This window comes from Schistocerca nitens, chromosome 2, assembly GCF_023898315.1.
Source record: "Schistocerca nitens isolate TAMUIC-IGC-003100 chromosome 2, iqSchNite1.1, whole genome shotgun sequence".
Lineage (NCBI taxonomy): Eukaryota > Metazoa > Arthropoda > Insecta > Orthoptera > Acrididae > Schistocerca > Schistocerca nitens.
The window spans coordinates 459,713,570-459,736,766 of NC_064615.1; the positions used below are offsets into that span (position 1 = coordinate 459,713,570).

General features: G+C 37.3%; 1 protein-coding gene across 2 annotated transcripts in view; it reads right to left on the reverse strand.

The window, feature by feature from the left end:
- Positions 1 to 23,197, reverse strand: part of LOC126236348 (transcription elongation factor B polypeptide 3) — a 168,731-nt gene that overhangs the window by 106,997 nt on the left and 38,537 nt on the right. For both annotated transcript variants that reach the window (XR_007544898.1, XM_049945580.1), the window contains exons 3-4: positions 15,230 to 15,423; positions 10,645 to 10,835 (exon numbers count right to left, since the gene is read on the reverse strand). Coding sequence is in view for 1 of the 2 variants with exons in the window: in XM_049945580.1 (XP_049801537.1) it covers positions 10,645 to 10,835; positions 15,230 to 15,423 (385 nt within the window). In the remaining variant the exon portion in view is untranslated. The remainder of the gene's footprint in view (positions 1 to 10,644; positions 10,836 to 15,229; positions 15,424 to 23,197) is intronic.

The window sequence follows — 23,197 nt, forward strand, 5'->3', positions numbered from 1 at the left end:
ATGCCATATCAAATTGGGCCCCAATTTTTGCATTTCAGGCACAACTTTGAACCAACTGAGCTGTTTGAACAGCTTCACAGCCAGACTCAAAACTGTAGTCTGCCAGTTCCTCTCCTCTACTTTTTATATACAGAACTTCTATTCCATAGTGAAATGTACACTATAATCCAGCAAATAATTTTAATCATGTCAAAGTTCAATAATTCCACAATTATGTCCAATTCTGTGAGTTTTATGCTTCTTGGAATGTGAAGGATTTGACAGATTTTTCAATACATCTCTGACCTCTGATCACTTTTCTTTTTCTTATTATATATTTTGCCCACACTACACGATCAATTGTTTTATATAAATCTTAAGCATTGCCATCTCTGAATTCTACATCTTTGAAGTTATAACTATAGTAGACACAGAATTTACTTCATAGTTCCAATCTGTTAGTTTCACATTCAGACTTTACAATTCATTCCTCTATTCTCAAGTCTTATCTGCTTCACACGACTCTTAGATAATTTTAATGCATCATTGCCACAAATGAAACTGTTATCTGGCAAAAGAGGAACATTTGTCAAAACAAGAGAATTAGTTTTAGCTTTTAATCAACAAAAGAACAACAATGTTATAAGATTGAGCATAGAATGGTAATTTACAAAATCTTACTATCCAGCTGAAATGTTATGCCCTCCCAACAACACAGTGTTGACAGGCATCATGGAATTCTCTGAATGCTCCAATATCCAAAATTTTTCATTTCAAACTCTTCCTCGACTTCACAAATCCCATTAACACACATAATTCCTTACACAATTCTATGGGCTGACTATCATTTCTCATCAAATTTTTTTAAAAAATTTTTGTTTGTTATTAATATTTTATTTTGGTCTTTGATAACACACTTCTCTTAAATAACAGCTGTACTTAAAATGATACCTTTTTCCTTTATTTGAACTCTTTCATGCTTATCAACCCACTACTAGCAGTAAGTAATCAATTACAGGCTTCCTTACTATAATCCCCTAAAGTAAACAATTGTTCACTACCAGAGAAACTGCTGCACAATTAATACACTGCTGGCTGTTAAATTTGCAACACCATGAATACAGTATGCAACATTAAATCACAATGGCAAACCAAAGACAGTGATTTATCGGCACAACATTTACAAAGTCAACAGGTCTGTTGAAGAGACTGCTTACACTACACCTGCCCACCCTCTTCTGGAGTACTGCTGTGTGATGTGGAACCCGCATCAGATGGAACTGATGGAAGGCACTGATAAAATTCAAAGATGGGCAGCTCACTTTGTACTACTGCGAAACAGGGGAGAGAGCATCACGGATATGATATGTGAAATGGGTTGGCAATCATTAAAACAAAGGCATTTTTCATTTAGGCAAGTTCTTCTCGTGAAAATTTCGATCACCAACTTTCTCATCAGAGTGTGAAAATATTTTGTTGGTGTCATCCTAAACAGGGAGGAACGATCATTGTAATACAATATGAGAAATCAGAGCTCACACAGAAAGGTTTAAGTGCTCGGTTTTTTCCTGTGCACTGTTTGAAAGGGAAACAGCAGAGAAATAGCTTGAAGGTGGTTCAATGAACCCTCTGCCAGGTACTTAATTGTGAATTAGCAATCATGTAGATGTAAATGTAGATGTAGAATTGCAGTACATGCTTGGGTATGCAAATCAGAATTTCAGAGCAGCCTCATGAAGTGTGTAAAATTAACACCATGTACATTCTGCATATAAAAGGGAAGATTATGTAGCAGGTTTCTTAATCAGAAATTGCATTTCAATGTTGTTTGTTTGTGTTATGTCTCTGTAAGAAGCAGAAACATATACCAGGACTTCAGAACTTGATAGCAGCAGGATCTTGGCCTAATCAGCAGGATCTTGGTCTAATAGAAACTATGATTTTCCTTTCTGCAAAACTGCTACTCGCATTAATCAAGATCCCACACTTGTCCTGCAAATATGGAACTGATGGGTTCAGGAGGGCCATGGTCAATACCATGCAGGTTCTCTGTGAGCCTTCACGACTAGCACCCAACCGAACAAACACACTGTTCATTTGACCATGCAGGTACACCTTATTGTTCAATTGTTGCCCTGCCAACATGTTCTCCAGATCTCTCATCCACTGAAAATATTTAGTCGTAAGTTACTGAGTGTGTGGCACACCACTACTCACTCGCCAGTCATTAGGACTGATGAACTCTGCCACAGAATTGAAGAAGTTGTAGCGGGACTTTGAATTTCGACGCGCTACACTCGTTCCCTCAGATAAAAAATATCCCGTTGCAGCAGTATGAGCGCTCGACGGCAGAGAAACTACTAAAATTGTAACTCTTTTTTTGTTTTCTATTCGTTTCTTGTTTGTCTCTTGATAGCCGAAGCTTAAGGCAGACGTGATCTGATGCTGACGTAAAAAACTTAATAGCTAGTCTTGATCCGATTTTAATGAGTAGACATTGTGGAAGTTGTTATGAAATTCGGAGGATGGAGAGAAGCAACTAAAATAAATTGCATTTAATATCAAGACGGTTTTGGATACATTAGAGATTCCTGGACAATGAAACTTATCGCAAGATTTCGGAGCAGACTTTTCACACAGAAATGAAGGAGATTTTTGAAGACCTGGACGCCGCATGAAAGAAGACATTTACCTGGTAAAGGATGAACTCTTATCTACGTCATTTCCCCCTGTCAGTTACATTTTGTTATTCTCTGTTCTTTTTCAATACTTTTTGTAGTGGAAATTGGTTTAACTTTTGCTCAAAAACGCCACAAGGACCACCCCAACAATAGCTTTTCTGTAATACGAAGTCCGATTTGCTTTTCATTCTTTCCCTTTTTTCACGGTCATTTACGATTTTAAAACCCCCTTTTTATTCACCATTTCTTCCCTCATTTCCGAATCATTTCTTTTCTCTTCTCTTTTTTCTTTTTTATTAACCACTACAACTGGCGACCGTGACAGGACGCAATTTTCGGATGTGTCGTTTTTGAGCAAATTTGAAACTTTAATTTGTATTTTTTCCCAACAGAGAATAACCAAAAATCCTGAAGTTTAAAGGGTAACTAAAACACCAACTTTATTGTACCTAAGCAAATGATTATACAACAATATTGTAAAGAATTTTTGTAACTAATTCAACCTGTTTTCTTTTCATGGCATATATTGATGCAAAACTGTTATTTTGAGACCTTTTGGTGATTATCCGATGGAGATGTATTAAGAAAATCCATATTTTGGCGGATACGAATTACGCAGAAGTGTTTGACCAGCCGCTGCAGGACAGAAAATTTAATGGTGAGTCACACAATTATGTTTCATTCAAACATTCAATAGCCAACTGCCGAATCCATTTTTCCCTTTCCACGCATCCTGTAGTTTTCTTTTAGATTTTTCCAAAATTATCTATCTCTATTGTAGTTTGTGGTAATTATAGTATTGTTGTAGCATATGAAGATCATGAATTTGACCGCCAAACAGTCATTTGTTATGAAAAATTTTGTCCGCCCTGCTGCATCTTTCTCAACCATTGTTTGCAATAGAGCAATCATTTACATTGACGAGAAAATATTTCATCCTAAATTTGAGTCAAATCTTTATTAATCAGACTTATATTATTCCCTTTTTGACTTACGATTATACATCCTATTACAATGGAACGCGGTAAGGTAGAGAGAGTTTAGGCAGATGAGTTAAGTGAAGTAGATTCATCTTTCAACCAACAAGAAAGTCCGTGTTTCCCTTCATGGACGAGTTCACAGATCAATGCAATGATTTTGCCTCAAACTCGCAACATTTGTGATAATACACAGATGGCGACTTTAAATGACGAAATGTGGAATGGACGCGAGACTAGACTGTCAGCTCCATTAACATCAATGTCAAAACCGAATATGAGACAAATTCAGCAATGTGACACAAATCGGACACAGGAAACTGACAAACTGGACCGACTATTAGAGTTATTTGCAAACATGAAACGAGACGTTAGTCAGAAAATTGACATATTAAACCATACTATGACCGAAAATTTTGAACGAACGACAAAACAGATGACAGAATTAAATAACACCACTCAACAGCTCAGCCAGCGATTTGAGACATTGTCCGACCGAGTCACTAAACAGGAAGACACTTTGGTTACATTCACACATGAAACAAAAAACAATATCACCCGATGTGAGAATCAGTTAACTCAAATAGTTAATGTGAAGCAGGAAGTGAACACCCGTGTGGAAGAGTTAGCTCAGGCCCACACTTCAGCTGGCTCCACCCAAGAAAAGCTGACTGAAGAAGTGGGAAATATTTCCCAACAACTCACAATGGTAGTTCTTGAACAAACCCACCTCAAAGAAAAGATAGAAAAATTAGAAGATCGAGCGGACCTCGCGTCACTAAACAACGACACCAACATGGCCGAAAGAATTTTACACGAATGTAAATTGTGTGACGACTATCTGGACAAAAAACTTGAAACAATTACACAGGACATACTTTCAAAAACAAAGACACATGTTAAAGACGAGACAAAACACATAGAAGACGAAGTGACAAAATTATGAGACAATGTTGTGCCGTGTTTGGCGATTGGTGCAAACGCATTGTCAGGGAACGACAGAACAGCTAAAACCATGGCTAATGACACAGACAGAACACCTATTGTGGAATCACCTATTTCCAATCAAAATTACAATGTGCCGCTTTCTTTTCCACCAAACGAACAATATTACGGCACGACACCTAGAGTAGCAAGTGACACAAACTACGTCAATACAGTTATGCCAACCGGCATGGCCGATGACACGTTTGTAAGACATGGGCATTTCCAGACATTTTCCAGTGAGGACAAGCACGAAGTCCACCCTATTGTGTTTATTAGATCATTTGACGGTGTTTTTCCACGTAGTTGGTCAGAAGTCGATAAAATCAGATACGTCACCAATCTCATGAAAGGACGAGCAGCTAAGTGAGGTGCCGCTATGAAACGGCGGTGCCTTACGTTTGAACAGTTCGAACAAGCCTTCTTGGACGAATCCTGGTCCGAGAATGAACAACAGAGTCTAAGGAGAGAAGTGTGCAACCCCGAGACCTATGACCCTAAAAAAGAGACATTAAGACAATACTTTGAGAGGTACCTAGACAAGACACTACTGGTCCATACCAGCCGACTTGCCAGCGATAATTGACACTTTAAAGAGCCACTTACCCTTTCCATACCGAGACAGATTAATAGGAGTGCAAGGAACCGTAGTGATGGTGGTTGGTGGAACCATCCGTCTGCGCTGCGACACAGTACGATGCCTGCGCGCGAAACATATTCAAATGGAAACGTGTATGACGGTAGGAACAACCGCAGAAATTCGTGGAATAATAATAACAATAATAATTATCACCCATATCAAAATGGTAACTACATGCAAAATAAAAATCACAGACAGTACAACAACCGCAATGGGAGACGTGAGAATAACCGGTACAACCCGGGCTACTTTGACAGGAACATGCCATATAACAAACAGTCGACGACCGAGCTAAGCGCTCGTGCTTCGGTCGTGAGGTGTTGTAAGAGCGCAACGGCTGAGACGATTTGTTTCCTCAGGTATGACGACAAAATGACAGCAGAACAGGAATTAACCAACCTATCAGGTTGATGACCTTGTTCTTTTGCGTTCACATCCCAAGTCTACAAAATTAAAACTAAACAGAAAATGGCAGCTATTATATTCAGGTACTTTCAGAATAGCAAGCATACCTCACCCAGGTTGTTACTCCCTAGAAAACCCGTTATCTCACAAGCCGAGGAGGCTGCATCTCCACAGACATTTGAAACCCTTTGTGCACTAAAACAACATAATATAATGATAACTAAGTTGAACATGAGCAAGTTGCTGTGAAAACGAGATCACAAATATTTGTATTGAATACACGAACATTAAGTTATACAGCCTAAGAACACAAACATTCATTTATGGAAATTATATACTGCAGTTACACTTGTACACATAATTATGAAGAGAATGTAAACCCGGGTGAGTACACTTACTGAATGAGAAAAGATATTCATATAGGAATGAAGTCTAGGCAGGTTACATTGGTTGTTAATTGTAAATTATAAGGTGAATCAACAACTAGTTAGTTATTTCAAGGCACTATAATGACAGGAAATAATAGCTATTGAGATCAGTAATGACATAGGTATATAGCAGAATGAATGAGGATGTAAGAATGAATGATCAGTATGAATGAGTTAATATTTAAGTTAATATAAGAAGGTAAGTTACTGTGAAGTAGTTGATGGAGACAAGAGATTATTTGAGGAAAATATTATTGGAAGTTTATGAGAATGGAAGTGCCCCACGTATGTGATACATTAATGTTTGATGAGGAATGTGTTTAATGTATAAGGATATATATATTATGATGAATATGTGAGTAAGGAATGAGTGAGAATGTTTGGTAATATTGTGCTACATAGAGAAGTGAGTAAACAGTCTACATCTTTAAGACTACATAAGAATTTCAGTTTGAAAGAAAACATTTGTGATGACATAAAACACGTGAGTACAAGGCGTTAAAGGTGAATCTATTTACAGTGCCCTTGAAAATGAACGAATGCAAGAAAAGCAGAGTGAACATAATGATGATTACAGCTGTGGAAAGAAGTGTAATAAGAATGTAACCTGGAAACACATTAGCTTTAATTTATTTCAGAAGTGTAACTTAGTAACCTTCTGTTAAGTTTTTTTAAGCCATTGTGTGGAAGAAAACATTTATAGTTCGTGTTCAGACAGGAGAATGATATTTTAAGGAACTTAAGTTGAAAGAAATATAGTTTTTACACAGCACTCATGCGAATATATATATATATATATATATATATATATATATATATATATATATATATATATAATACGAAAGTGAAATTTAGTGCCATGTTACCCTTTATTATGCTTACACACAACAGAAAACCCTGAGGAAGCAAAAGATAGGAGAGTTATTAAGGCCATTTTGCGACTCGTGCAATACCTCCACCTAAGCGAACAGATGACAAAATTACATGTATGTTGAAGACAACATTTGACTTTTCAGGCAATGCAAGGTAAGGTAAGTGCAAAGGAGCAGTGACCACCCGTGCAACCAACGTCGAGCAACGGACACTGAGAAAGAGACATTTTACTGTCAATTATAATACTATGTTCTTTATTTATGTTTTATAGAAAGAAATGATATATATACACCACATACATGATGTTTAACCTTCACTAAAGTAGAAGAAAGTTCATGGTTGAACTCTTGAGAGGGAATTTGATATGTTATTATATAATACACATTATGAGAGAGAGAATCTCTGTGAGACATATTTTCCATTTGTATAGATGGTATCCACAAGAAGTGGAGATATTAAGGAAGAACTGAGCAGATATGCGATTTACTCATGCAAGGATTTGTTAAGGTATAATACACTAAGCCATATGAACAATCACAACACAAACAGAGAATCTGTCATGATGTTACACTACACAGACTTGATGTAAGGACACTTACATTTACCCATGATTTGGTAAATTGTAAGCACCTCCTTTCACATACCCCTTGAAGGTGATGAAAATGTTATAATGTATTGTGTTCTCTTTTTATGTATTAGCTGTAGGATTTGGTAATTTTTAGGTAGTGAATAGTTTCTTCCAGTCTATCTTTCTTTCTTTCTGCATTATCCTACCACCTCCTGCAGCTGGGTATTGTTTGTTTATGGAATGTAAGAATATATTGTGTGACAGTAAACTTTCAGGTATGAATAAAAAGACATGAAGAAAACTGAGTATGGCATTACAAGCCCGGTCAACCACTAGCCAAGATATGGAATCAAAAGAAAGAGATAAATAATAAATGAAGGAAAGCCCGTGCTTTAAATGTTAAGTCTGATATCCCTTGGGACGCCCAAAGCTGGAAAAAAAAAAAAAAAAAAAAAAAAAACCAATAAAAGAAAGCCAATAGGACTTAGTATAATTTTTAGTGTAAATATTTTACATGCAGATACTTGTAAATTTATATGTATTTGTGTATGTGTTAAAACTTTGCATATTGTCAACATATTTTGAAATGTGACCATGAAATGTAAGCTTTCATAATTAACGATGTAAACATGCTGGGACACAGTGAACTTTGTTAAAAAGTAAATATTGCAAAAAAGTGTTGCAAACTGTGAACATTATAAACGACGAATTTTGTGTTGTTTGTGAAACTTATGGTGCATAAACCAAATAACTGTTTGTAAACCGATATAAACTGCAATTTACTTCGACGATAATGAGGATTTTCACACTGCAAATGAACATTTGTTGGAAGTGTAAACAACGTGGTGAAACACCTACCTTTGCGAACATCGCCGCTGTTGTTCCTGGCTGGCCTTCAGATGCTTTGGAGACAATAAACTCAGCACCTGTCGTAGGCGATGTGGAGGCTAAAAACTACATCGACCATATATGCCCCGGGAACAATAGTCATGAAAACGCACAAGGACCTGGAGTGTTGTGTCATAACAGAAGACATGGACGTTGCTTCAGATCATGCACACGCTGGGAGCACACAATATTAATTGCGCTGGCGAGCAGCTTGTTCAAACAAACTGTATATATATATATATATATATATATATATATATATATATATATATATATATATATATATATATTAATTGTCTACAAAGGATCCAAACTGTAATAATTGTATTTAGTATATAGGTTTAGAAAGTAAGTGTTGGGAAAGATTATCCCCTATGGATGCACGAGGCCTTTCCAATGAAAATATGTATATATTGACTTTCAGGTTTGCTAGCCTGCCACACTAAATGTTTTAGCGTGACAGTCGAGGGGGCGATGTAGCGGGACTTTGAATTTCGCCGCGCTACACTCGTTCCCTCAGATAAAAAATATCCCGTTGCAGCAGTATGAGCGCTCGACGGCAGAGAAACTACTAAAATTGTAACTCTTTTTTTGTTTTCTATTAGTTTCTTGTTTGTCTCTTGATAGCCGAAGCTTAAGGCAGACGTGATCTGATGCTGACATAAAAAACTTAATAGCTAGTCTTGATCTGATTTTAATGTGTAGACATTGTGGAAGTTGTTATGAAATTCGGAGGATGGAGAGAAGCAACTAAAATAAATTGCATTTAATATCAAGACGGTTTTGGATACATTAGAGATTCCTGGACAATGAAACTTATCGCAAGATTTCGGAGCAGACTTTTCACACAGAAATGAAGGAGATTTTTGAAGACCTGGACGCCGCATGAAAGAAGACATTTACCTGGTAAAGGATGAACTCTTATCTACGTCATTTCCCCCTGTCAGTTACATTTTGTTATTCTCTGTTCTTTTTCAATACTTTTTGTAGTGGAAATTGGTTTAACTTTTGCTCAAAAATGCCACAAGGACCACCCCAACAATAGCTTTTCTGTAATACGAAGTCCGATTTGCTTTTCATTCTTTCCCTTTTTTCACGGTCATTTACGATTTTAAAACCCCCTTTTTATTCGCCATTTCTTCCCTCATTTCCGAATCATTTCTTTTCTCTTCTCTTTTTTCTTTTTTATTAACCACTACCAAGTGTGGAATGAGATACCTATATCTGTCATCCATGCTCAGTTCAACTTGATGCTCCACAAGATTAAAGCTATTACTGCTGTTAGTGGTGGCAGGCCTGCACTCTGTAGACCCCCAAATTATTTACAAATCTAATGATGTATAGTTGCTACTACATTGTATTCACACAGTAAGTAAAATTTCATTATTTTTAGACCATCCTGGAGTTGCAATTTGAATGGCCAGCAGCACACACAAAATGTAATGTCATAAATACAATATTCTATCCAAAACTAAATAAACCTCTTTGGATTTCAACTTGAGGAAGACACTGAAATTTTAACAGAATGTAAGTTAGTCATCAGTAGACCTATAATTTATAAATCTCTGTAACCCTATTTCACTGTACTAATATAATATTTTAAATATAGATAGAGGAACAGATATCCAACATTTACTGCTTCCAAACTACTAAAGATAAAAACATAATTAAAATGTTCCTGGAAAGAGAAAAGTTCAAATTTTTATGCATTCAATGTGAGCACTACATGTTACCACGTGTTACAGAAATTCTCTAATCTCTACGCACATCTGATGTTACCCGAATGACACTATTCCGGGGCGATGTATTGGAAGAGGAGGGGCAGAAGATGAGCTTCATCAGCACTGGCCTCCCAGGTCTCCAGACCTCACACCTTGTAAATTATCAGTGAGGTTACGTAAAAGACAATTTTTATCGCCCCCCCCCCCCTCCCCCTCATGAAAGTCTGCGATGTCACATTGTTGAAGCTGTGAATTCGACAACAAGAGACCATCTGCTTCGTGTGTGGCAGGAAATGAGCCACTGTTTTGATATTTGTTGTTAACACAAGGAGCTCACACTGAATGCATAAAAATTTAACTTTTCTCTTTCCAGAAACATTTTAATTGTGTTTCTATCTTTAGTAGTTTGGAAGCAATAAATGTCTGAAATCTGTTCCTTTTAATAGCCCTGTATATCCATATCAGCTTTACAAATTCTAAATGAAAACTGAAAACAATACCTCTGGTTCTTTTGGGACATTAATTGAGCAAGTTCTTCTTCTTCTGACAAGACTTTTATTTTTTTATGTGGCATTGCATCAAGAGTTGGATGAGGCAATGGCCTATAGTTTGGACTAATTTCTGGTAGAGTTGCATCCAAATCCACCTTGAGCGGCTCCAGCTTCACTGATGAAGAAAGGAGTGGCACTGGCTGTAAGAAAGGTAGAAAAGATCAAAAATTTTTCCACAGTTATATGCGTGTTCTGGCATGTTCATCACCACATTAATTACTTTCTGCAATTACAATTGAAATTTCCCTTTTCTCTTTTCAAAAGTATGTGTTGGTACACAGAACTATAACAACATTTAGGCAGACAAATGAAATGTAGTGTCCACATATTACACAAGAATAGATACCTATAAATCCTTGGGTGACAAATTCAAAATAGTGAATTTGGATAGTTACTGCCATGCCAGTTTTTCTTTTGTTCCTTTCATTCTGCTGTTAGGGTGAATAATTTGCACCATAAACAGAAAAATACATCACTCTGCAGGAACAACTGGAAAGGCTGTTGGGACCATGCCACATAGGAAGCTGTCAAGAGGGTGATTTGCTCCACCACAATGACCCAGCTCATTTAGCACAGGACACAGTCACACATGCTGCTATTCGCCTCTCATGGTACCCAGCAACTTCATCCTCTTTCTTTGGATGAAAAACCATTGTGTGAAGAGCATGGGCAGAATGAGGTGGTGATTTTTGAGGTGGAACATTTCCTGCAGAGTCAAAATGCAGGGTTCTACAATAAATGCCTCCACTAAGCAACCCGTCATTGGGAAAAAATGTGTTCCATTGAAGGATGAATATGAAGAGAAGGAATAACACCATCAAGTTTCATGATCACTGTTTGATTTTTCAAAGTGAAAATTTAAACTTTATGACTACTACTCATACAAGCAACTTAAAAGTCAGGCAATATCTCCGAGGTGAGTTTCTAGTAATACTGTGCGGCTAATTCAAAAGTAGGTGCAATCTAAGTGGATTTTGCAAACCTGTTGTGAAACTGCCTTTAAAAAAAGACATTATTAAGCTCAAGTGACTGTTTGAATGAACAAGATCTGTTTTTCTCCAAAATACTTAGGTGTGACCCTAGACAGGTCTTTGACATTTAAGATCTATTTCCAGAATGTGGTAATGAAGATCAAAACTCAAAACAATATGCTCCAGAAGTTAACAGGAACTATTTGGGTTGCCACTGCAACAGTCCTCAGAACATCAGCTTTTGCTCTTTCATACTTAGTCGTAGAATGCTGTTCCACCTGGCTAAACAGTGCTCAATGTGGTAATGAAGATCAAAACTCAAAACAATATGCTCCAGAAGTTAACAGGAACTATTTGGGTTGCCACTGCAACAGTCCTCAGAACATCAGCTTTTGCTCTTTCATACTTAGTCGTAGAATGCTGTTCCACCTGGCTAAACAGTGCTCACACTAAAATAATTGACACACATCTCAATCAATCAATAAATCAATCTCCCTCATCACAGGGTGTATTCGACCCACAAACAAGCACTTGCTACTGCTCCTTAGAAACATTCCACCACCATGCATAAGATTACCACAATCACTGTTGAACATATGGACAAGAATATTAAATGACCCACAATTACCAATTCATTCAGAAATTTCATCATTAGAACCCCAATGACTGAGGTATGGGTAACCATCGTGGTGCACAACAAACAGCCTGCAGGACAGTAACTCCAACATGCAAGAAGCCTGGGATGATCAATGGCAGGAGCAATCTTCCCTGAAGCCATCACCAACTTATGAAAACTCCCTGGGAGTGACCAGTATGTTTCATCTACCCAGATGGCAAAAGCGCATACTGAATCAGATAAAAACTGATCAGGACACACATAGAGCATTGCTGCACCAGTGACGATGGCACTCCTCTTCTGAATGTGACTGGCGAGGAGCCGCAAACAGTACTTTGTATAATATTTGAATGTTCCCTAAGAGCATTCAAAGGGACAACAGGGAACCTTCATGAGTTGTCTGTAAGAGCTCCTTACTGGATCTCAAGCCTGGACTTACTTAGAGCTATGAACCTGTCATGAACTTGAAATTGCATGTATCTGTGTAGAAACAAATTTCTCCTGTTATCATACGATAAATAAATAAATAAATCTGTTTTCTTTTTTAAAAAAGCATCACCTGAGAAGCACAGACATCCAAAATATTTTCAATGGAAATAGAAATCAGTTCCTGAAAGCATATTAAACCTTGATCTATTCTCACAAGATAATGGTCATGTAGAAACCAGTTTTGATTTTTTTTCCCCACTGTTGGTTAATTTTACTGAAAATACTTATGCAGAATTTTAACTCTCAACATGAACTAGAAGTTACTCCAAAAGAATTCTGAATACTGTAACATTATTTTTTACATGGTTTCTGAACTTGTAAATTATTGAATTCTAGAGCTGCATGATGAAGGGTACTCTTGTCACTGCCTCCATTGGTTTGCTACACATTCACTATACAACTAATACTGGGTGATTATAATTAAAGTTCCAGTTTCCAAATGTTGTGCAGAGCCAATATCTGACAAGTGAAATGGTAGCATGGGAGCTGAGGACCAGCAAAACTGTTGACACTATTTTGTATGACACTTCCGAGGAAGTGAAAATTGTGTGAAAAATATGTACTGCATCCCTCTCGCATGAACATAAAAAACTGTGGCTAAATACATGTGTAAATTTCACTGTGTGAAAGAGGATAATCCATGTTGCTAAAGGGCAACATCACTGTTTATGAAACATAGTGCTTTGTGTCCAATCCATCCACAAAGCACAAAACCAGTGAACAAATTCTGCACAAATAAAAGTCAACAAAGGTGAGTACTGTAAAATCAACCAAGACATCATGATCATGGCATTCTTTGCCTGTCATACAAAAATTTACAGAAAAATTATGCTGTAAGGATAGTCCATTATTGGCAAGTACTAAAAAGACCACCTCAAAAGAGTCAAATGCATGCTAACCAACCTTTAGCAAAGCAAGAGCGGTTTCACAGCTCAATGATGCTCCAGTGCACACCTCGTAGCTCGTCAGTCAGTTTCTACCAAAAAATTTAGTGATAAATCTCACCTTAACTAAACACTAATCCAGTTTGACACTGACGACTGTTTTCATAAAAACTGAAGAAGCCTTTGAAGTGGAAATTACTGATGCTCAAAAAGCAACCATCAACTACTAGGAAAGTGACCCTAAGAAACTTCTCATTGTGGAAACTTCTCATACATATTCCGAAGACTCCTCAAGTAGAACACAGCATGTTCTGACATTGTCCTGGACATCTAAAAAAAATTTTTTTTATACATCAAAATGTGTATTTTTACTCATCTAATCTGATCCTTTCCATACCAGCTGCGTAGATTCCTTCCTAGCCCATTTAATGCCAGCTTGCCAGGTCCATACCAATCCACCTTCACCAACTACAGTGCAAATGTAAACTACTTTATTCTAAATTATAGTAAGTGAAAGAATGGTACTTCTTGTGTTCAACATCAGCTTTATTTTGTATTTTCTGTTTCTACCACTAGTAACTGATGCAGAAATAATTAAACTGGTGGGAAATATTACCTAAGAAGACATCAATACATATTCCAAGCTATTATTTATCATTCTAACAAATGGAATTAGACCTGTGCTGACTCACTTTGTCATTCTGAGTTATCATACTGTGCAAGATATATTATAATAAGGGGTCTCCTGTGCCCTTAAGTGTGATGAAATGTTACAAAAATCAATTGAGAGAAGAAACCCTTTGCACAAAAACTGTTAAGCGGAATGCAATTAGACAAAGGATGGAACATCTACAACTAAATAGTAGCACCATTTAATATTTAAAGGAATGAGTAATGAACCATAATCCAAGTAAAAACTTATTAGTTGCTCTCTTACAATGTTTTTCATAATTTGTATACAAGGATTTAATTTTTTTGTGAATCTCAAACTGCCACAGCTATATATAATCATCATTACTGCTCAATGGCTCTCATGCTGAACATATATTCCGAGCAATACACTTTCGCCTCATCTAAAAACGACTACTATTTTACTAAATTTCAACTCCATTTGTTTCTCCAACCACACCTACTAAAGGAAGTTTTTTTTCTAATAATCTAAATATGCGTCTTCTGTTGCTTTATTATAGCTTAGCCATGCTCTTTTGCTCAACTTCATTATATATGAACTTTCATCGACACAAATAGAGATGAAAGCAATCATTTCATCTTTTATATTTCATAAAAACTTACCAGCATGACACTACTGTTATTGTTATTATTATTATTATTATTATTATTATTATTATTATTATACACAGTAAAGTCCACAGCCACACAGTAAATTCCAGCACTGGCATGTAAAATCCAAGTCGCAGCTTCATCTGAACACACCTGAACTACTTATGCAATTGCACTGTATACACTTATTTAAACAGTGACATCCAATGAATATGAAAGCCACTACTTCACTTAACTTTATGGTCCACACAGCATTAAATCACCAATAGAATAAATATTTACATTCAAATTACCTCATCTTTGGCAGATGGAATAACTTTGGGTGGCTTCATTTCTTTGCTCTTAGAGCTGCTTTTCTCTACTACTGCAGATGTCTTACTGCTAGAGCTTCGTGCTGTTTTTGAATTTGAGCTAGATCCAGAAGAGTTTGTTGACTTCTTCTTAATCATGGGGTCAACCATACCTAGGGCTTCTGCAAAGCTTGCTCCTGTAAAAATCATCACATCGTTATAAGTGTGAACACGGGTATACAATATATTGTTCTTGAGGGTGGCTACACTGAGAAAAACATCATTCAACAGACAAAGAGCTCCAAATGGCACACCTACGAAAATTTACTACAGTAAAAATAAACAAATAAATAAAAATCTAATTGTAATATCACAATACACTCACTTCAACTACTAAATAATCATATATAGTGTGTGTGACTGACATTACAGTCAGCTAAACAATTAAAAGTTACCAGAAATTTCTGCTCTGCTCTCTCTTGTTTGCTCTCAAACATAAAATAAGAAAGAAGACAAACTTCAACGTAATACGCTTCCTGATAAATACTTTACTACACAATATTTTCAGACTCTGAAAATGCCCATTTTCCCATCTAAATAGCACAGAGACATTCAGAATATAATAAGATTATTGCAGACAATAATAAACATAACATACCAAGCAGACCAACTACAAAAAAGAAATAGCATAAACAACCACCTAGTCCTAGGCTACAATGACAGTCCTTGAATTAGAGTAACTTGGAATATAAAGTTTTTCATATGGTGTACAATTCAAAGCAGTTTTTCAATGCATGAAGTGAAAGAGGAAGTAGCTTTTGGCACCAATATTTTGTTTTTTATGATGAAACATATAATATGAAAAAGAACTTGCCATGATGGGTGTGAAATACAAATGAACTACAGCAACATATTTACACAACATCCATCTGAAAAGACGGCAATGATTACTTGCAACAAATAATAGTTACTGATGTAACACCCACTGCTTGATAATGGCTTCGTATCTACTTTTTCATGTAATCTGGTAATCAGCTACAAACTTATATACTGTTCCCAAGTGTTTCCTAATATCACTTACAGATCTTCAATTAGGTCACTTTCTTGGTCTTCTCTTATCTATTGGAATCCAGCAAAAAACTTCCCTGGTCTCTCGGCCATCCATTCAGTTTACTACAAATCCCGTCCACCTTCGTTTCATCTTCATCAGTCAAAATTAAATCTTCCACTCAAGTCCACTCCCTGATGCATATATTAGTTTTCCTGTCTCTCCTGCTACAAGGTGTACAGTTTTGGTTCCGCCGTTTGCCGATAAATAGCGACAACGGTAAGTAGTAGTCGAAAGAAACAGATTGCAGACGTCAGGCAGTTAGCTTGGACCTCATTCAAACATTAGTCGATTTGTGTCTGCATCATAAACTTGTTCTTGATTGAAAATGTCAGTTTACGAGCCTAATTCTCGTCATTTGCGAGAGGTGTTACTGTTTTGTTCCAATATGAAGAAAACAGTGGCTGAGTCTCATCAAATGCTCTCAAGTATGTACGGTAAGGACGCTATTAGTGAAAGAACATGTCGTGAGTGGTTTCAACGCTTCAAGAACGGTGATTTTAACATCGTAAACCAGCACAGTGTTGGAAGAGAGAATGTTTTCAAAGATGCAGAATTGGAGACATTGCTGAGTGACGACTTGCGTCAAACTCAAGAAGAAGTAGCACAATTAGTGGGAGTGACACAGCAAGCAAATTTCAAAATGTCTCAAGGCTATGGGCATGATTCAGAAAGAAGGAACTTGGGTACCGTATGAGCGGAAACCAAGAGACATTGAATGGTGTTTGTGAACAGTAGCTTCAGAGGCAAAAACGGAAGGGATTTCTGCATCGCATTGTGACGGGGGATGAAAAATGGGTTCATTACGATAACACTAAATGCAAAAAATCATGGGGATATCCCAGCCATGCTTCCACGTCGAAGGCCAAACCGAATACTCATGGCTCCAAGATCATGCTCTAAATTTGGTGGGACTAGCTCGGTGTCGTGTACTATGGGGTGTTAAAACCAAGTGAAACAATAACAGGTGCTCATTAATAAACACAATTAATGTGTTTGAGCAGAGCACTATTAAAGGCAAACAGCCGAAATACAGCAAGAGGCACAATAAAGTGATTTTGCAGCACGATAAGGCTCGACCCCACGTTGCAAAAGAGGTCAAAACATACTTGGAAACGTTAAAATGCGAAGTCCTACCCCACCCGCAGTATTCTCCAGACATTGCTCCCTCTATCACCTGTTTAGATCAATGGCGCATGGCCTGGTTGACCAACACTTCCAATCTGTTGAAGAAGTCACAAATTGGATCGATTCGTGGACCGCTTCAAAAGACGAACAATTTTTTCAACATGGGATTCATACACTGCCCGAAAGATGGGAGAATGGAAAATACTTTGAATGATACATGTGTAACCAATTTGTTTCATTAAAGCCTCAAATGTTGGGGGAAGAAATGGCAGAAGCAAAGTTGTACACATTATCATTACCAACATTCATCTCTCCGTTGCTTGCTGTATAACACTCAGTTATGAATGTTTTTACAGTTAAAGTCCATAACTCACAGTTATAAGTCAAAACTGGCAATACATACTGTTTACATATTTTCTTCTTGGAAACATTAAATGCTCAGTTTTGAAAACAAAATTTAGTTTACCAAAACCCATCCAAGCCATTTTACTCTTCTACCTACTTCTTTTGCTGCCCATCCTCTCGCTGTGTTAAGACTGTACCACATACAAAAGCTTATCAACTGTTTTTATGACTTTATTGTTAATTTGCAATACTTTCTTAATTGATACATTCATTGTAATTATTTTAGTCTTATTATAGTTTATTTTCTGGTCCTGTTTTTAACTTGCTGTACTATGTTCTTCATTTTATTATTTTAGATTCTCTGTACTAGGGGAAAAACTAAGAAAAGTCTTTGCTTTGTTAGTTGAAATTTCTCAGTATTACTACTAGTACTGCTGAGAACAGTTTTAGCGGTGTGGAATCTCCCTGTCAGATTCTTCTTTCACAAAAAATTAAAATATGTTCCTTTTTATTTAGGAGACTTTGAAAAGTCAGGCACCAGCTGCCTCATTCTACATACCTCAGCACCTTTAAAAATTTTCCCAAAAATTTTGGGTGCGAACATATTCACGCTTTTTTTAACATGCAACTCACCTCAAACTTTCACACGTTTCCCTAACTGTAGCTCACTCACACCACCTGGTCTACTGCTGCAAGTCACTAATATCCACCCACTCCCCGTTGCCCTTTCTCACTCCCTCATTCAGCGCAACTCATTGTTATTACCTCTTCGTGTCTCTCATATCATTGTCTTCTGTGACACAGCTACAATCCCCTTCATTCTGTCCGACTATACAATCTCCTCTCACTGTCACTGTCTCCCTCTTGCTTACTACTAATATATCTTTCCTTCCTTCCTATTGCTGCTGTCTCTTTTCACCATCAATATCTCACTCTTACTTGTTGTCACTGTCATACACTCTGTCTCTTGCCCACTTCTCCTTTCTCTTTATTCCCCCCCCCCCCCCCCCCGGCACTTTCTCCTTCAGTCCTTTCCTAGTACTGTTTCAGTGTCACTGTGTCTATCACTTTCTCTCCACACTGCCATTGTTGTATCCTTTGCTCATTATATACCAAAACCAAGTTCTACTATCTTCCAGTATTTATTACTTTTCCATCTCTTTGCCACTGCCAATGCCTTCTTCTCTCTCAGCATAAAACACACGAATATGTTTGCCAGTCAAAATTTTTTGGAAAATTTTTAAAGGTGCTGAGCCAGCTAAAATGAGGCAGCTGGTAACTGAGTTTTCAGATTATTTTAAATAAAAAGGAACATATTTTAATTTTTTGGGCTCAAATAGGAGCAATTTTTCAATGGTTTAAAGTTGAAAGAACATAGTAACAGGGAGATTCCACAGCACCCAAATTGTTCTCAGCAGCACTAGTAGTAATATTGAGAAATTTCAAACAACAAAACAAAGACTTTCCTTAATTTTTCCTCTAGTACAGATAATCTGAAATAATAAAATGAAGAACTTAATACAGTAAGTTAAAAACCAGACCTGAAAAAAACTATAATAAGACTAAAATAATGTAGAATGAACATATCAAAAAGAAAGTATTGCAAATTAACAATAAAGTCATAAAACCAGTTGATAAGCTTTTATATGTAGAACAGTTTTAATGCAGCAACAGGATGGACTGCAAAAGAAATAAGCAGAAGACTAAAAATGGCTTTGGTGTGCTTTAATGAGCTAAATAGGGTTTCCTGAACTGAAAATTTAATGTTTCTGAGAAGAAAATACGTAAACAGTGTATATCGCCTGTTTTGACTTATAATTGTGAGATATGGGCTTTAAATGTAAAAACTTCATAACTGAGAGTTATTCGGCAAGCAACTGAGAGATGCATATTGGTACTTAGTAGGAGAGACGGGAAAACTAGCATACGCATCTGGGAATGGACTTCGAGTCAACAACGTAATTTTGATTGATGAAAATGAAATGGGAGAAAAGGCGGACAGGACATGTAGGAATCTGAGTGGATGGCTGAGAGATCAAGAAATAAGAGAAGACCAAGAAAGTGACCTAATGGAAGATGTGTAGATGACATTAGGAAACATTCAGGAACAATAAGGAAGTGTGTAGCTGATTACCACAATACATGAAAAAGTATACAAGAAGCCATTATCCAGCAGTACATGTTAAATCAATAATGGTTATTTGTGCCAAACAAGCACTGCCTTCTTTTCAGTCAGGTCTTGCTATAGTTCATTTGCATTTTACACATATCATAGCAAAATTTTTCTGCATTATATGTTTCATTATAAAAAACAAAAAACTGGTTCCCTCCCCCAGCAGGAGACATGCCACTCATATGAAAAGAAATGCATTGATTAGTAAAATTTAGACAGTTTACTTATGCAAAATTGAAATAATGCAAAACTAATTTTAAACCTCTGACCGGATTTTACAAGAAAAAAAATTCTGCATGTGCTTCAGTACAAGAACATGGGGTTCCCAAATAATAATGGGGATACTTTGCAGCAAACTTATTTGTGCTAAGTCACTTTCACTCTATAAACTACGTTTTTGCATTGCACTGGATTTTATGAGAGTGTTTTATGTGTACAAGACGGTAACTTTGAATCTCTTTATCTTCAGAATGGATAAAGATATCAAGAAATTTTTCACCATTTTTTGAGACCAGGATATTAGGAATATATCATAAAAAATTCAGTCATTTACTGTGCATAGCCATCTTGGAGTCCTCAGCTGGGTTTTGGCCCACTGGTGAGGGTGAAAATACAGTAAAAAAAAGCCCTTTTTTGGGGTTTTTCTGAGGAGCCACCCTTGAACTAATGGAGCCTCCTTAAGGCCCATAAAGCCCACTGTAGACCACATCAAATGTAAAAAAAAGAACCAACCAATTTCCTCCATTTGCCTTATCAGTATGAAGTGTGCAATATTCATACTTTGACCCCATACAATAAGGCAGTGACAGTAAGATGATCCTTCTGTTGGGTATACATATTGTCCCTAACCCAAGGGCTATTTAAAACACTTGACCCTACCTTTTTATTACCAACAGAACCAAAGGTATGAGCACTGGAAAATCTCATTTTTATGTGCAGTATTTGGAACATATTAGGTATGCATGCTGTTGTATGCATACCAATTTCTCATTGACCTCATGGAGTGCAAAGGAAGCAAAAACTAAACTAAACATTAAAATTAAACTAATACCATTGACACATACATCGTCCCTGGAGGAATGGTCAATATTCAGGGATATGACAGGATTGAAGCACAAAATATCATATGGACATATGCTTATTCTGATTGTTTTCTGAGATAGAAAACATTTAATGTACACTTGTTCTAGAGCTGGTAGCATGCATGTATGTGTCTTACTACCCACGCTCTTTGACAGTTTCTTCTATCTCAACCTACGTCACTGCTTTCAACGTCTTTGCTTGGGATGTCTCTCCCATTGAACTAACTGACTGAACGCACACTTGTCCATGGTAGGTTGTGAGTGAAGTACTGTGGGGGACTGAGATTGTCTCAGAGAGGAACATTGGTTAACTGTGTTTATACAGGTGTTGGTAAAATGCCACACATCTACACTAATGAGGAATATGCATTTATGGTGTATGTTTATGGCTTCTGTGATAGCAGTGCTTCTGCTGTTGTCAAAGAATACTTTCAGCACTGTCCAACACGCTGAACATCTGATTGTAGTGTTTAGCAGAATTTTTAGCACACTGCTTTAAAAGCTATTCTTCCAAGTTTGATTTTCTTTCTGAATGTGTAGTTCAACAACCTACACAGGGACAGCAACACATTGTCTAAATGGTGAAGCGTAGTTCTACTACAAGTACACATTGACTTTCTGCACATATCAATGCCTACGAACATTTATACAGTGAACAGTACATGTGATGGGTTGAGGAACTAAACAGCAAGGTTATCAATTCCTAAATCAAGGTATAGTTCATCCAGAATTAGTATCGTCCGCGAAGTACATGCTCTAAAGATCAAAGTATGAAGGAGAGGTAATACCAAGGCATTGAAGGCAATACTGGTGCCACAGCGGAGAAAGAATTTACGGAGAAGCATAAGGATCGGACCAGTACGTATTTCAGAGTAGATGAGGAGTCTCACAGGCTCATCCAATGGCAAAAAAAAAGCCCCACCCTCACGAGACACCTAACATCCCCATGAAAGGCAAAGACAATTAGATAGCAAAGAATGTCTTCTATTCTGTAGATGCAGAACAGTAAAAGTAAGATGGCTAAAAATGTAATGGATATTACCTCGACCATGAAAGCAAGGGGCATAAAATACGAGCAACTGCATCTAAAAATAATTAAAACAAAGTAAGGGAGGGTTGAAAGAGTGATCTGGTCAAGGAGGCAGGGTCAGGTTTCCCCCAAACCCACTTGGCAGGTGGTGACACTAATAAGCCCAGTCACTCCATCCCCGCACCAAAGGTAACTTAAAACTTTATATATCTCATGGAGAAAGTGGAAACCAGTTCAATGGTCCATGAATCATCTGTCAATATATGAAGTAAGGAATTCAGAAGGCCTTGTTTAGCATGGAGGGCCAGAAGAACGGGGCATTCCACCAGGATATCAGCTACTGTCTGTAAGCCTCCTCAAATACAGTGTGAGGATGTGCATTATATAAAATGAAACTATGTGTGTCCTTGGTATGACCAATGTGGAGGCAACATGGGATAGTGAATTCCTTCTGAGAGAAACAGTAGAAAAGCACCAGGCAGGCGTAGTCTTCTTGATATGCAGAGTTTATTAGCAGCCAACCAGATGTCATTCCATCTCCATGTGAGCAAATGTCTTATTTTGCACCAGGAATCCACATCTGATGTCGGTAAAATCAGTGGAGTGGGAGGGGGACAGGGGATGGGGGACGGGGCAGGGGGGGGGGGGGGGGTCAGTAATCGCTCCTCTAGACAAATGGTCAACCAATTCATTCCCTGGGATAACCACATGACTTAGTAATCAGAGAAAGTCAACCAAGTAGTCAGTACAACTAAGTTCGGCGAGAAGGTCATCAATAGCAGAGATTGAAAGCTGACAGGAGTGACATCAGTCAATGGGCTGGAGATTATTCGTTGAGTTGCTACATATTAAAACATGGTCAAGGGAGGCCTGTTTAACGAAATGGAGGCCTCCATTAATGCCTATCAGCTCCACTGTAAAAACACGAACATATTCTTGGCAACAAATGGTGTTCCTGACTGGTAGGGGAATAAAAGCATAGCCCATCTTATCCAGTTTTAGAGCCATCAGTGTAAAGGATGGTAGCACCTTGAAACTCCTGAAGAACTTATTGTAACAGATACTGAAAGATCAAGGGGGTGACAGATTTTAGTACCTTAAAATA